We start from the raw sequence: 14,739 nt of genomic DNA, 5'->3' as shown, positions 1-14,739 counted from the left end.
AATACGTATTTAAAGGGCCCTGCAGAAATATGCTACTTTATATGTAACTCAACATCTAGAGTCCAGAGGTTTGTTCTTAAAAGTTCAAGTATTTTAACAACATACTATGCCGGCTCAGTCTATTTTGTGGGTTCTCCTGGTTAAGAATATTTCAAATTGTGTTTAGATTTGCTAATACTAATTAAAATTAACCAGTCCCTCATAGTAGTTTTGAATGTTTCAGAATTTAAATAACTTTGACACCCTTTATGGAAGGGAGCAGGTGGCATGTAATCCCCATAAAAACCAAGAGAAAAAGCAGAACAAGGTACTTTGCTGTCCCGTCCAGATCTTACTGAGTCAGAGCTGGTATGCAACTATGGCGCCTGTGGACCCAGGAGGCCGTGCTCCGCTTCTGCGATCCTATTAACACAAATAACCTCCGCAAGTCAGACGGGACGCTCTGAAAGAATTTAGGTTACATTACCAAAAAACCTGGAAAAACAGCACACAGATGCATGAATGAGATACATGCTGCAAGTATTCTGATGAATTTTTCAAAAATTCTGATGAATTTTAGACTTCCATGCAAACAAAAATTACAAGAGCCAAAGATCCTATACCCCATAGTCCCAAATCCGATCTTCATTACTCATAGAAGAAACAACCAAAAATAAAAAATGATTCAAGGATATCCAAAACCACATTAACTCAAAAGAAATATACAACGTTTAACTACCTAAGGTTTCAAGAAATCTAGATATTTCCCAACATACCCTTTTAGTCTGATCTTGGCAGAGTAAAAAACTCAATTAAAGTAAGCTAAAATAAAACGCACTCACACATTCAGACTTAGTTTCTCCATAACAAAATGCCTGTCGAAGATGTCCTAAATCCAGGAGATCATAAATACTGACATTGAAAACCACAAGATAACCAATGGCAAACCCAAATATTTGTTTTTTTCAATGGCGCAGATCATTTCCGTGATGCAGGCACCTTCAACTTGGGGCCAGAAGGCCTGCTTGTTGGAGTGGAGTGGACTCTGGTTTGGCCAGGGACACGCCTTCCAGTGCTGCTGATGCTCACAGCTGGGCGAATGGCCCTGAGCAAGTCACTTAACATTCTCTCCTTCCTAGAGGTCTCTTTCCTTATTTAAGAGGTTGACTAAGACCTCTGTTTCCTGAACTCACCTAATCATAAGAATTACTTCAGGGTAACTGGTAACAATCTGGATTGCAATCCCTCTTTCCCAGAAGGTCCCTGAGGAGGCCTAGGACCTTATACTTAGTAAGCGATCCAAGTGAGATGGCCAGTCCCACCCTGTTTTCCTGGGCGGCATCACTAGGGTCTCTGCCTGGGCTGTGCAGTTGCAATGGATCCAAGTTTGAAATATGGCAACTTCAAAAGAAATTACCAACTGACTAAAGTCAATCAAAAACATCCAGAAAATTGCCCTGGCCAGTGTGGCTCAGTTGGTAGGAGCACCACCCAGTACATCGAATAGTCACAGGTTCAATCCTCAGTCAGGGCACATAACCTAAATTGCGGGTTCAATCCCAAATCCAGTCAGGGCATGTACTGGCGGCAACCAATCGATGTTTCTCTTTCTCTCTCTCTCTCTCTCCCTTCACCGCCCCCCAATCAATAAACGTATCCTCCAGCAAGGATGGGGGGGGGCAGGATCCAAAAAATTACCACATCTATGAAAATGGTAGCAGCAGCAAAATACACCCAAATGAGAGGACACTAAACCAGTTCCAGTGTGTGGAACAGGATCTTCAGCTGTGTGTGCAAAGGCTGATGTTAAGGTGCCTGAAGACAACAAGAGGCACTGCTTATCGGTGTGTCCTCAGACAGGTGCTACCCGTTCCCTGGCTGCAAGACAGATGAAAAGTGAGGTGGCCATCCTCAGAGCAGCCGGGAAGGAGTTTAACGTTGGAACTGGTGATAAAATTAGGGGTGTACTTTATAGGGCTCATTCTGACCAGCTGGTGACATTCAAAGTAGTGGGAAGAAAACCCCCTACTTCTGGAGGTGCATCAGTCATTGCCCTGGAATTACTAAATTCTGGATGTGAATTTGACGAAGGACCTATCATCTTTAGTTGATTCAGGTCTCTCATCTCCTAAAACAGAAGAAAAGCCCACCTCTTCCCTCAGTGCGATTCATCGTGAGTGCTGAGAGCACGAGTGCCTGGAACGCCACTGGTGCTGCCGGCTGCAGACACCGGGAATGCAGGCTGGCCAGCACCGCCCACTGTTCCGTGAAGGAATCCACCACGAGTGAGCGAAGTGCGCAGGGGGCAGCCGTGGACAACGGGCGCCAGAATGCATCTGACAGAATCAGCAAATCGACTTTGACTTTGAACCACACCCTCCACACCGTCTTCACAAAGAGCTGCCGGAAACGTCTGCGGCACTGAAGGTTTGGATTAACGAAAATCAAGTTTCATCCTCAGATGAGACAAAAAGAAGGAATATTCAGCCAGCTGATTTTGTTTTTACTTTACTGCTGTCCTGTTCAGAAGAAAGTCTTGGTCAGTTGTTTAAATTACCAAGGACAGCAAGGTATTTGTAAATTACCTTACAATAAACAACTTACAGTAAGAAAAAGACAGTGATCCAAGTAATTCTCATCATCTGGTAAATTTAGCAAACCCTGGACTAGGGGATCCTCAAGCTGCCTGTCCTTTCAGATTTGATTCTATACCATCTGGCTATTTCATAAACATGTTCTAAAAATATGCACAATTACAATCACGAACATGTGTTATTGGACAATTAATAAACAGACAAGATCACGGAAACAGATACACCCATCCTCCATCACCATCCGCACCTTTAAACAACCTCTGAGATACTACAGCAAGAGGAACACTTCATTTGGTGGGAAAAAATGTTTTTAATATTAAACTCTGAGCATATTAATATGGAAAGACTTGTGTTATGGGAAGAGAGAATTATATACCTAATATTTTAAGTGAAAACTATATACTGAATTCTTCCCTTACAGAACAGCTTCATCCGGCTCTCTCCTCCTGCCACCCAGGATGCGGAAGGAAAAGAAGACTAAGGGGAGGAAGGCAGCACCGGCCCGTGCCGTTGTGAAGACGCAGGAGGCCAAGAAGGTGGTGATCCCCCCATTTGAGAAGAGGCCCAAGAATTTTGGCATCAGACAGGACATCTAAAAGGGACCTCACCTGCTTTGTCAAATGGCCCCACTACATTCAGCTGCAGTGGCCATGGGCTATATTCTCTATAAACGTCTGAAGGTGCCTCCTGCCACTAACCGGTTCCCCCAGGCCTTGGACCGCCAGACGGCGGCCCAGCTACTCAGCGGGCCCACAAGAACTGGCCAGAGACAAACCAAGAGAAGAAGCAGAGATTGCTGGCCTGGACCGAGAAAAAGGCTGCCAGCAAGGGGCATGTCCACACCAAGAGGCCACGTGTCCTTTGAGCAGGGGTTGAAGGGGTCACCACCTGGCCCAGAACTTCTTGGGCCTTCTTGGCCCAGCTGGGGGTGACTGCACACAGTGTGGATCCCATCGAGCTGGTCGTCTTCCTGCCGCCCTGTGCGGAAGACGGGTTCCCTGCTGCATCACCCGGGGGAAGGCCAGGTGGGGCGTCTAGTCCACACAGAGACCTGCACCACCACCACCGTCACCTTCACGCAGGTTAACTGGGAAGGCAAAGGGGCTCTGGCTAGGCTGGTGGAAGCTCTCTGGACCGGTTACAATGGCAGATATGATGAGATCCCCCGCCAATGGGGAGGCAACGTCCTGGGTCCCAAGTTGGTGGCTCACACTGCTGAGCTGGAAAAGGCCAAGGCTAAGGAACTGGCCACCAAGCTGGGTTGAGTGTACACTGTGGAGGTTTCTGTACATAAAAGTAATAAAAATGCTCCTTTAGCCAGGAAAAACAAACAACAACAACATTACCTGGTGATTCTACCTATTCCTACCTAAAAGAAAGCTAGAAAACAGTCTGGCTAAGTCCCTAGCAGTAATATTGGAATGCAACTGTTACAAAGCTAAACAGTAAACAACACAAAACAAAAGAACAATGGCTGGTTACTAATGCTTCAGATTCAACCTTGTAGACAACCAGGTGGCTGAGGTCCCCAGTCTTTCACTGGGAAGGTCTTACCAGATGAACGAAAGCCTCTAGAAGGCTTTCTGCACACAAAGGCAGCAGCCTTTACTTCAGCCTTTCCTTTCGCTGCACTATTTTTGTTATAGACCATTTTTCTAAAATCCTCATAATCTTCTAGTAGGATTTACTTTCATTCTCTTATTTACATTTATAAGTAACAAAGGAAAAAGAGAAAGCCTGACTGCATGGAGCACAGAAGGGGCAAAGCTGCGACGGATGCTCACCAGGGACCAATTACCATATAAGTGGCTCCAAAAAAAAAAATTCAGGTTAAAACACAATACTGACTTTGAGTCACCCTTGCAACACAAACATTAGAAACTAAGGGTAAAACATGACAACACACTTTAGCTACTGGAAAAACAGTGCAGAGTAAGCCACTAAAGCAGCACGCACCAGTACACTAGGTTAGTATAAAACACGTTCAAACTGAATCTTGATGTCTGGACATGGAAATACTGGAAATAGAATTCATTCGATTTAGGATCACTCAGGCCAAAAAGTGATTTGCTTTAACGACAACAGTGGGGACACCAACTGTTATATACGACATCCCAGAAGCACTGAGTTGAAAGCCATACCTATGCTAATATATGTTTATGGGTCTGTTGCCCAACAAGCTCTGAGGCAATGTTTTGACCAAAACTCACACTCAATTAAAATAGAAATGCAAAATCAGGGCCCAGGGGGCCAGCATAACAGTGTGTTCAAGAGCACAAGGTTGGCCTGAGTGAAAATCCCAAATCAACAAATTACTATGTGACCTTGAGCAAGTCATTTAACCGAAGCCTTGATGTCCTCATTTGTAAAATGGAGATAATGCTTCACTCAGCTCTTATGAAATTAAGCAAGGTGATTTCATGTAAAGCATTCAGCCTTGTGCCTGGCACAGAGCTAAGGAAGCAATAATAACAAGCTAACTGTAAAATTAGCATGATTACTGTCTTCCAACCTCAGATAAAACTAAGAGTTTCCTGGTAGCCAGACAAAAGTTCTAACCACCAGAAAAAAAGACATTCACATACACTTACATAAAGGCAGTTTTTCATTTCTTTACACACTCCAGGAACTTGCCCCCTCCTGAATACAACACCCAGGAAAGGCTTCAGTGCAGGCCTTCTCAGTTAGGAAGGGTGATGTTCAATGAGATCTGGATTTGAGGGGTTAACAGTTGGTACTGTTAGGAGAAAGAGGGAAAAAGAGCAATAAAAAGCCTTCACACCAGCCCACACACTACTGTTCACTAGAGAAAAACAACAGTTGACTGTTCACATTGTTTCATAAGTGAGTGAGAAAATGAAGGAGAAAACAAGCAGGTGAAATATTTTAACTCTCGCAGAAGAAAAAACTAAGGTACTAGTAAGGTTCAAGTGGCCAAACTCATCGAAACAAGTTCAAGAAGAGGAAGGGGAAAAGCCAATTATTCTCATAGTTTAAGTAACACCCCACACTCTATCCTTTTAAGAACGGGGCTCAAACTCCCCATTTGCAACCGTCTTTGTCCACCCTTCCAAATATGCCACTAGCTCAAATGTGCCTTTAACTTGTACTATCTTCCTAACCAAGTACATTACTCTGGTTAAAGACAAAAATAAAATATTGTGCATTATTTTTCTAGAGTTCATGAGAAAATTTCCTAATTCAATTATTTAAGGGAGACATTCCAAAAAACACTTGAAGAGGTAATCTGGGGGGGGAGTTCCCCCTGAAAATAAATCGGTCATAGAAAAACTATTTGAGGACAACCAGAAACAAATTTCAAAAATGCCAACTCTGAAATTTTGAGTTAGGTGCAGGACTAATGGGTTGTGAGGCACAGAAGGAACTTCTCAAAGGAAAAAGTGAACAAAAGGCTTCTGCAGGGAGCGCACACATTGCCATCGATCCGTCAGTAGACATACAAAAACTCTGAACAATAAAAAATGGAGAATAAATCATCTGCATCAATATTTAGCAACAGATTTAGCAACAGAAAGAAAATAAAATATTCCACAGGCATTTCCAAGCATTTAAAAATATCGTTCTGTATTATAGATATTACTGAAAAATCAAAGAAGAGACTGCTTAGAAGGTCAAATTAACGACTTGGCAGTGAAAGAATAATGACAGGCCAAAGAAGCTGTCACCTAGAGATAATGGACATTTTCTTTTTACTGTTTAAGAATCCAGAAGAGGCCCTGGTGGAGTAGCTCAGTTAGTTAAGAGTGTCTCCTGAATATGCCAAGGTTGCAAGTTCAATGCCTAGTTAGGGCACATAACAACAATCAACCAATGAATGCATAAATAATTGGAACAACCAATCGATGCCTCCCTATCTCTCTCCCTCCCACTCTCTTTCCCTTCTCTCTCTCTCTCCCACCCACCCCCTTCCCCTCCTCTCTCTCTCAAATCAATCAATATTTTTAAAAAAAGAACCCAGAAGAAAATCCTTCTGCTTTTAAATGCAAATCACCAATCTCAGAGGCACATTCTACTCTACTCCTTTATCTGAAAATGATTGCAATGTGAATTTGTTCCAGAGAGGACCCCATTCAGGCAGGAAGATGAAATCAGGACAACCACACACGCTGTGAGTATGTTGAGACACCACATCCAGTGAGCTGTCAGCCTCACACATGGTCTTGAACCACTATCTGTGATCAAAATTCCTTTTGAAGAATGAAAACTTAGTTTTGAGGACTGTCAGGTCTTTAAAGTTTATATAAACAAATAACACAAGCTATTTACTGGAAACTTTTTTAAGGCAGGATTTCAGTAACAACAGTATGAGTTGCTATTTAGTTGTGCATTACATGGTAAAACAAACAAAAAATATACCACAATGCAAAAAAGGTGAGCACCTCAGACTCTGCACTTCTCTTCCTTGTTAAAATTCCCTGGAACAGTGAATGCTGATGTGGAGGCAAACTGCTGTTTAATGTACCAGGTGATCAAGGTTAAAAAGAACACTTTTATACCAGGAAAACTAAAGGAATAAATAAACCACAATAGAGAGATTCGCCCCACTGTTAAAGGTTCAGGTGTTCTGCCAAAACCACATTTGGTTTGGGAAATTTCATTTGTTGTTGGGTAAATACAAACAAATAGTGAAGAACTTCAGACAAGATATAGCCTCATAAAAGGTTAACCTACCTCTAGTCTTTTCAAGTCATATATTAATAAAGAACTTTAGTGTTTTTCAAAAACAAACAAACAAGAAACCTCTTTTCTAGCTAAGGCAAGCCACATCCAAGTGAGTGAAATTTTTTTTTTTTTGTCATACTTGGTTTATCCCACCCCCGTCACCAGAGGAAGACCTCAGTCTTCCTCCATAGGTCACCTGACAACCAGGAACAGAAGCTATTGAAAATGCACTCCTAGTCTCCGAAACGTCAGTGAATGTTTAAGGAGAAGGAAAGGGACTGTTTTAGGTTTAGAAAAGCTATTTAAATGTTTTCCAAATGCCTGCGATTAATACGTCAACCAAATGGCATAGCATGGCATTAGCTGCCCCCCCCCCTTTCATCCACCCACTCACAACCCAAGCAATGAATGCAGCAGAGCACTCCAGACCAAAGACCTAGGAAAGTATCGTGCAGAGAAAATAGGAAGCCTGCATTTTTGACATGGGAAAAAGGAAGTGATGGCAATCTTGTGCTTTTAAAGAACCTACAAGCGCTTTCTAGTTCAACCCATCCCCAAATCCAAGCCACCCTTTCAACTTTGCAATTAAAAGAGAGGAGAAATTCCGGTCAACTCGCCTTGGGGGGTTGAGTCAAGCAGGGAGCAAGATGGAGAGAGAGAAAGAGCAAGCCAATGAAAGATACCAAAATTTCCCACCTTTCTTAAATTCTTCCAGCATAGCGTCCAACTTGGTGTCATTGAAAACAAAGTGTAAGGGGTGGTTATAAAATTTAGTGATGGTTTTCAGGGGAGTACAGTCATCTGGATCCACGAATGCCAAGTCTTTGACAAACAGGAGGTCCACGATGTTGGAGCGCTCCCCCTCGAACACTGGAATGCGAGTGTAGCCGCTCTCCATGATCTCCGACATTGTGTTGAAGTCCAGAATGGCTTCGCCGGTGATCATGAAGCAGTCCCGGAGGGGAGTCATCACGTCCTCCACCGTCTTGGTGCGGAGCTCCAGCGCCCCTTGGATAATGTTCAGCTCCTCCTTAACGAGGTCGTTGTAGGGGTCTGTGACCCGGAGCATCTCCAGCAGTTTTTCCCGGTTATAGACTGTGCCTATCTCCTGGCCCAGGACGCAGTCCAGCAGCTTGCTGACTGGGTAAGAAGCGGGGAAGGTCATCATCATGAAAAACTTGGTGAGGAAGATGGTGTTGGCCCCTACTGCCAGGCCGTGCCGGGAGCAGATAGCCTGGGGCACGATCTCCCCGAAGATGACGATGCCGATGGTGGAGACCACCACGGCCACAAGGCCTGAGCCGGCGATGTCGTCGAGCAGGATGGTGAGCGTGGTGTTGACCAGCACGTTACCCAGCAGCAGCGAACACAGCAGGTAGTTGCCCTGCCTGCGCACGGGCTCGATGCGCTTGGCATAATTCTTCTCCTTCTCGGTGCCGCAGTTCTGCACGATGCGCAGCTCCATCGGATCCAGGGCCATGAGCCCCAGGTTGAGGCCGCTAAACATGCCCGACAGGCACAGGAGCAGCGAAATAAAGATCACCTGCAGCCAGAAGGGCAGCAGGAACTTCTTCTCCTCGCCCACGATCATTTTGGTGTCCTCGCCGTCGTGGTAAATCCAAGTGGTCTCAGCCCATGGGGCCGGCGGGAGCCCGGCCACCCCGGAGCCGCTCTTGCCCCCAACAGTGCCACCCCCGGACCCCGGGCCGCCAGCGCCCAGGGCTGGCGTGGACAGCGATGTGCACAGGTAATAGGACTTGCTCTTCTCCATCTTGCGCAGCGGTTTGATCTCGATCTCAATGATGCCCGATGTACGGCGGTTGAGAATGATATGGGGCAAGATGATGATATCTGATGTGCGCATACCGCAGAGCTGGGGGCCGCTGTCCGGCTCTGGTGGCACGGGGCCCCCCAGCCCGCGTTCTCCGGGGCTGTGACGCCGCCGCTCGTGCTCAGTGAAGGCGATGCGGGTCCACGTCTCGTTGTTGATGTTCTGCCCATACACCCGCAGCTTGACCCGAGTCCGCTCGCTCACCCGCAGCGCCCCCCCTTCCATAAACGACACGTCGTTCGTGTCCTCCAGCCGCAACCCGATGATCACCGTCTCCTCGCTCTCGCCCGCCGCGGCGCAGCGTCCTGCGCCGCAGCAGCAACTCAGCAGTAGCAGCGGCAGCAGCCTTTTCGCCGCCGCCTGCAGGACCCCCCGGCCGCGGGCGCTGAGGCTGCGGTGCGCCGCCATCTTCCAAGTGGGCAGTGCGGCAGATGCCTGCCCGCCCGCCATCTTTACTTTGGGTTCACAAGCGCCACAGCCAATCATAGGGTGGCTGCTCCAGCTGTGGCTTCATCCTTCCCAGCCGGCGGCGCGAGTGCAGGCACCGGCCCCTGAGCGAGATTGCAATGGAGCGTCTGCACCCAGTGCTCAGCAGTCCGCCTCCCTGACTGACACTGACTCGTCCTGGACCAGCCTAAGGAACCAGGAGGCTCGCGGTTGGGGGGAGAGGGAGGGGAAAGGACCAGCCGCTACCGCGAGAGGCAGGCGTACCAGCCAGTCAAGAGCTGGCGGCCGCCCTCCCAGCCAGGGGCTGGAATGGGGGCGTGGCCGTGAATGGAGCCGCGGGCCAATGGTAAGGTAAGTGGGTGGGGATTTGAGGGCCACGATCCTCCTCCATGCCAAGTTTCCAACTGAAAGGCGCGTGACTCTTGTGTATGTGCGAGGGAAGGAGGTGTGGCCAGTGGGAGCCCGAGAGCCAGTCACAGAGGAGAGCTGTACGAAAGGGGGCGGGGCTCCCCGTCTGGTGGCCAATGAAAAGGGGCGGTCCTCGGGTCACGGTTCCCTGAGGAGCCTGGTAGTGGAACCCAACACTTGGTTTGGCAGCATTTGAACTATCGTCTTGCAGTGCGAGGCTGCTGGTTTCTCGCTGCACCGCGTTTACAGCTCCCTAGTGCTTGGTGCGGATAAAGAGGGCTGAGCCTTCCTGTCCCAGAAGCCCGAGAAGCGCACTGGGCACGGCTTAAGATGCACGTTAGCCTAAAATGAAGCCGGGACACCGGCCGCGCCCCCCTTTCGTAGTCATGGCCCCAGCATCGCACTGACCAGCTCTCCTGGCATCCTGCTTCTCCGTAAGGGAGGCGCGCGCTTTGCAGCTTGCAGTTAGGTGCCGCCACCTGCTGGCAGCCTGGGCACTCTGCAACGCTTTCCAGGTGTGCCCCAAGCCCCGAAGGGTGCGTGGAACTTGGGTTTAGAGTTAAGCAATTTCCCCATCTTCCAAATTATAAGAATCTACTCATATTCTTGCTGGAAGTATACATCCCATGGACCCCATTTCATGCTTACTGAAAAGGTAGAAACCAAGAGTCTGTACTTCTAACAGGCCCCCAGGCAACTTTGGGAAATGGAAGGGAAGGGGACATTCTAAGCAGACACAGGAAGGCTCTTTTTTTTTTTTTAAGATTTTATTTTTTTATTTATTTTTAGAGACAGGGGAAGGTAGGGAGAAAGAGAGGGAGAGGAACCGCGGTGTGCTAGAGAATCATCGATCAGGTTGCCTCTCGAACGACCCCCAACCGGGATAGCCCTCAACCTGCCCGTGGCCCAGGCACATGCCGCCTCCCGCAATGGTGCCAGTGACCTTTTGGTCTGCGGGATGACCCCACTGAGTGACATCAGTCAGGGCCTTTCCCCACGCCCCCTCCCAGAACAGTTGTATTACAATTTTTTATTGTTTAATATTAGTTTCCAAATTTTCTTTAATGAATATTACTGTTTTAGCAAAAATTAAAAAACAAATATGTGCATACGCATGCACACACTTATGCACACTTGAGAATCCTCATCTAGAGTGCTTCCATTGTAACTTCATATTCTACTCAATGTGACGGCTTCATTCTCTTTTCAAAAGTTTTATCTTACTATGGTAAGCAAACAACATGATATTAACCATCTTAACAATTTTAAGTATGCAATACATTATTGTTGACTATGGGTCCAATGTCACACATCAATCTCTAAAGCTTATTCATCTTGATTCCCATTTTCCCCTCCCCCACCCTCTGGTGATTACCATCCAGGCTTTGATTTTATGAATTGGACTATTTCAGATAATGCATATAAGTAGAATATGCAGTACTGGATTTTTTGTGTGTCTGGCTTCTTTTAACATAATGCCCTCAAAGTCTATCCACGTGTAGCATATTGTTGAATTTCATGAGGCTCATTCTTAACCACACTGACCAACCCCTACTAGATTCAGCCAAGTAGAAGAAAAAAATCCTGAAGTCCGCCCTGGCTGGTGTAGCTCAGTGGATTGAGCGCGAGCCTGTGGGCCAAACAACCGCGGTTCGATTCCCAGTCAGGGCGCATGCCTGGGTTGCAGGCCAGTTCCCAGCAGGGGATGCATGAGACCCAACCATGAGACCCAACCATAATTGATATTTCTCTCCCTCTCTCCTTCCCTTCCCCTCTAAAGACAAATGAATAAAATCTTTGAAAAAAAAAATCCTGAAGTCCTAGCTGGGCAGAATTCCCAAGCCTGCTGCTGTCTGAAGGAGATAAGGTAGCAGAATAATTGACAAATTGATCTTTATCTTGAAACTTTAACATCCAAAAAATAATTGCTTCCTGGGTTTTTTTTTGGGGGGGGTGTAATTCTGCAAGCTCATTTTCTTCCCTTTTTGAAACCCAATCAAATTCTTCTGATTAATATCTGTTAGGAATGATTGCAGTAACCTTCTAACTGGTCTCTCCTCTAGTTCTACACCTGTCCCCTTCCTTTCTCAACCCAGAAGCCAGTGGTCTTTTAAATCAGATGCTCTCAATCCCTTGTTTGAAAGTCTCCGCTGGACTCCCATCTCATCGCAATAAAAGCCACATTACTGGACAAGGCTCTGAGGGGTCTGCTGCCTCCTTTGACTTCTCTGACGTCCTCACCTGCTGCTCCAGCCAGATCCTCCTGCTTCTCATTCTCTCCAGGATGCTCCCCTGGGAGCCCGTGCGCCTGCTGTGGTTTCCTGTGCCTGCGACTCTTCCCTCAGATGTGAGCACAGCCCCCTGGTTCACCTTCAGGACTACTCAAGGGCCACCTTCTTCAAGCTTGTAAACAAATACTCCCTATACTCCATCTCTGCTTTATTTCCCTTAGTTTAGTTTATTGACTGTCTCTTTCCTCTAGAACTTGAGCTTCCTAAGGGGGAGGATTTTGTCTTTTGTTCACTGCCGTATTATCAGAGCCTAGGACAATAATAGATGTTCACAACAGTACTTGTAGAATGTTTAAGAAATGAAAGAATTTTTATTCTGATTATTTCAAATAATGTTCCCAAGTCTAGTTTCCAGGTTTTTGGTTTCTGGTGCTGCTTCCCCAGCCCCAATTCATAAACTGCTATATTGAAAAATAAGTTCAGATGAAAAATATGGGTTCACAGACTTGGCAGGCATCTGTCCAAACAGCATTATTGAAGGTTAGGAGAAAAAAAAGTCAAGCTTTTTAGGAATATCTGACAAAGGTTGAGGATAGATAAGGTCCTTTCTAGTCAGCTGATTGAAAATGAAACTGTTATTAACTTCATCAAGAGTATATGTGTGTTTAAGGGAGCTAAGAGGGAAGATCATTAAAAGCTCTCAAATGCTGAATGTACGCTTTTGGAATAAGAGTGTGGAGGACAGGGTGGGGAGAGCTTGTCAAACCTACAGAGACTTCCTGTGCATTTCAGAGAACCCTAGAATAGTCAGGAAAGTGTGGCACTCAGCAGTTTAGAAGCAAGCTAGAAATTCAGGACTTCATAGCAAAAATGTCAGAAAGGACATTTGACAATGCAATTTAAGATATAAAATAAACCAAGCTCGATTCATACAAGGTATTGCTGAATGATGTTTATACGGGATAGGGGGTCATTTTTGTCACAGAGCACTCTATGTAAGTAATTTTCCCTTAGCAAAAGGGACCTTCCTTTGAGTGTGGAGGCTTTGTTTAGTGTGTGCCTGCTAGTGCAGGCTTCTCATGGCCTCCGGGGGCTTCCAATCTGTCCATCTCGAATATGTGTGTTTGAATGGAAGACAAAGACAGCATTTGCCTCTAGGGATCCTTTTTTAAATCTAAAAGAAAAAAATACAACAAAAACCTGACTTCTGAGCATATTTTACCTCCCAAAGTCCTATAAAAAGCACAGGATTGCTAAATGGATGCTAATCCTGGGTAGGTTCTGACATTGACCAAAAGCAAGTCCTGTAGGTAAAGCTAGAACCTCCTAGCAAACACCTCCCCTGACATTCTCTCTAACTCTCTCTCCCCTGACTCCCTCTTGCCAGAACCCTTCACCAGATACTAAGGGAAGAGTGACCATTTCATTTCCTCATCTGCAAGGAATAGGCTTCCTCGTCCACCGGTTCAGGGATCTGGGAAGGCCCTGAATCCAGACCTGAAAGTCTTTTAGAGTGTGATTTTTAAAGATTGCAAATAAAACACCAAATAGCGCTCTACATATTTTGTTTCTCAACATAAAGCTCTAATTTTATGAAGAAGCTTTATCTGCCCAGCAAATCACCTAGTTTTATTCAAAGTCATTGCTTTATTGAAGCAATATTCAAAGTCACTGCTCCAACAGTGGCACTGTAACTGCACCAAAGCACAAGGTCTTCTGAGGAAATAGGAACTTGGCAAGTGCTGGAGACACCTAGCCTTTCCCTGGACTCAAACCTGTTCCCCCTGAAGCAACACCGTCATTTGCTGACATACACAGAACTTTTTTAGCTCCAATGAGAGTAACAAAAATAAAATAAAATCAACAATGCTATGTACCTTCTTGTTTTGGGCTTTTCTGTTTCCTTTCTTTTCTAGATAATATACTAGGCATAGTCGCTGGGGCATAAAGAAAAAGAAAACTGGCTCTTTGAGAGGAACAAGAAACACTCCCTCCTCTGAGATAGGCCCAAGCTCCTCAAGATTAGGGAGTCTGGGGTCTCAGGTGGGCATGAGGGAGCCACCCTGCTGATGGTGGGTGGCCCCTTGCCACCTCCCACTCTGCCACCGCCTGTCACCCTCCTAGGGCACTGGACAGCACCCCAGGTCCCCACTGCCCTTCTCCCAGGGAGCCTGCCCCTCTTGAACCTCCCACTGGGCGGCCCCAGGAGGTCTTCTGTACCCTGCACAGAGCACTGTCACCCACTTCCTTCCTCACTGCCCCCTTGACCTTCTGGGATACTCAGGGAGAAGCTGCTGCTGCTGCGATGCACTGTTGGCCCTGCTCTAGGACACCTATCCCCCTGACTGCGATGCCCTGCAACTGCGGGATCTGCTAGAATGTTTTAGGATGGGCTTTCTGACTGCAATTCCATCCCAGTTCCAGCCTTCAGCTCAGCCTTGGGCAGAGGTGTAAGAAAGATCTGGAGCCCGATTATCCTTGTCATTATGACTGACGCACTCAACTCAGGATGAGTTTAGGGAAACGTTTCACTTACAGTCTTCAGTGTTGACCCATGTGAATATTG

At 46.4% G+C, this 14,739-nt stretch overlaps 1 protein-coding gene and 2 pseudogenes across 4 annotated transcripts in view; 2 read left to right on the top strand and 1 right to left on the bottom strand.

Annotated features, from left to right (window-relative positions):
- CNNM2 (cyclin and CBS domain divalent metal cation transport mediator 2) overlaps nucleotides 1–9,811 on the bottom strand; it is a 143,990-nt gene extending 134,179 nt beyond the window's left edge. For 2 of the 4 annotated variants that reach the window (XR_008392240.1, XM_037159367.2), the window contains exon 1: nucleotides 7,953–9,808. Coding sequence is in view for 2 of the 4 variants with exons in the window: in XM_037159367.2 (XP_037015262.2) it covers nucleotides 7,953–9,573 (1,621 nt within the window). In the remaining 2 variants the exon portion in view is untranslated. Of the gene's footprint in view, nucleotides 1–7,952 lie in introns of all 4 variants that reach the window. The other 2 variants (XR_005084441.2, XM_037159368.2) reach the window with 2 other exon arrangements.
- LOC119036688 (ATP synthase subunit gamma, mitochondrial-like) lies at nucleotides 1,685–2,404 on the top strand (annotated as a pseudogene).
- LOC119059645 (60S ribosomal protein L7a-like) lies at nucleotides 3,032–3,846 on the top strand (annotated as a pseudogene).
- Nucleotides 9,812–14,739: the final 4,928 nt, after the last annotated feature.

This window comes from Artibeus jamaicensis, unplaced genomic scaffold (genome assembly GCF_021234435.1).
Source record: "Artibeus jamaicensis isolate MK-2021 breed Jamaican fruit bat unplaced genomic scaffold, CSHL_Jam_final contig_490, whole genome shotgun sequence".
Classification (NCBI taxonomy): domain Eukaryota; kingdom Metazoa; phylum Chordata; class Mammalia; order Chiroptera; family Phyllostomidae; genus Artibeus; species Artibeus jamaicensis.
The sequence above is the reverse complement of the archived record's forward strand: the minus strand, read 5'-3'. Positions and strand labels throughout refer to the sequence as shown.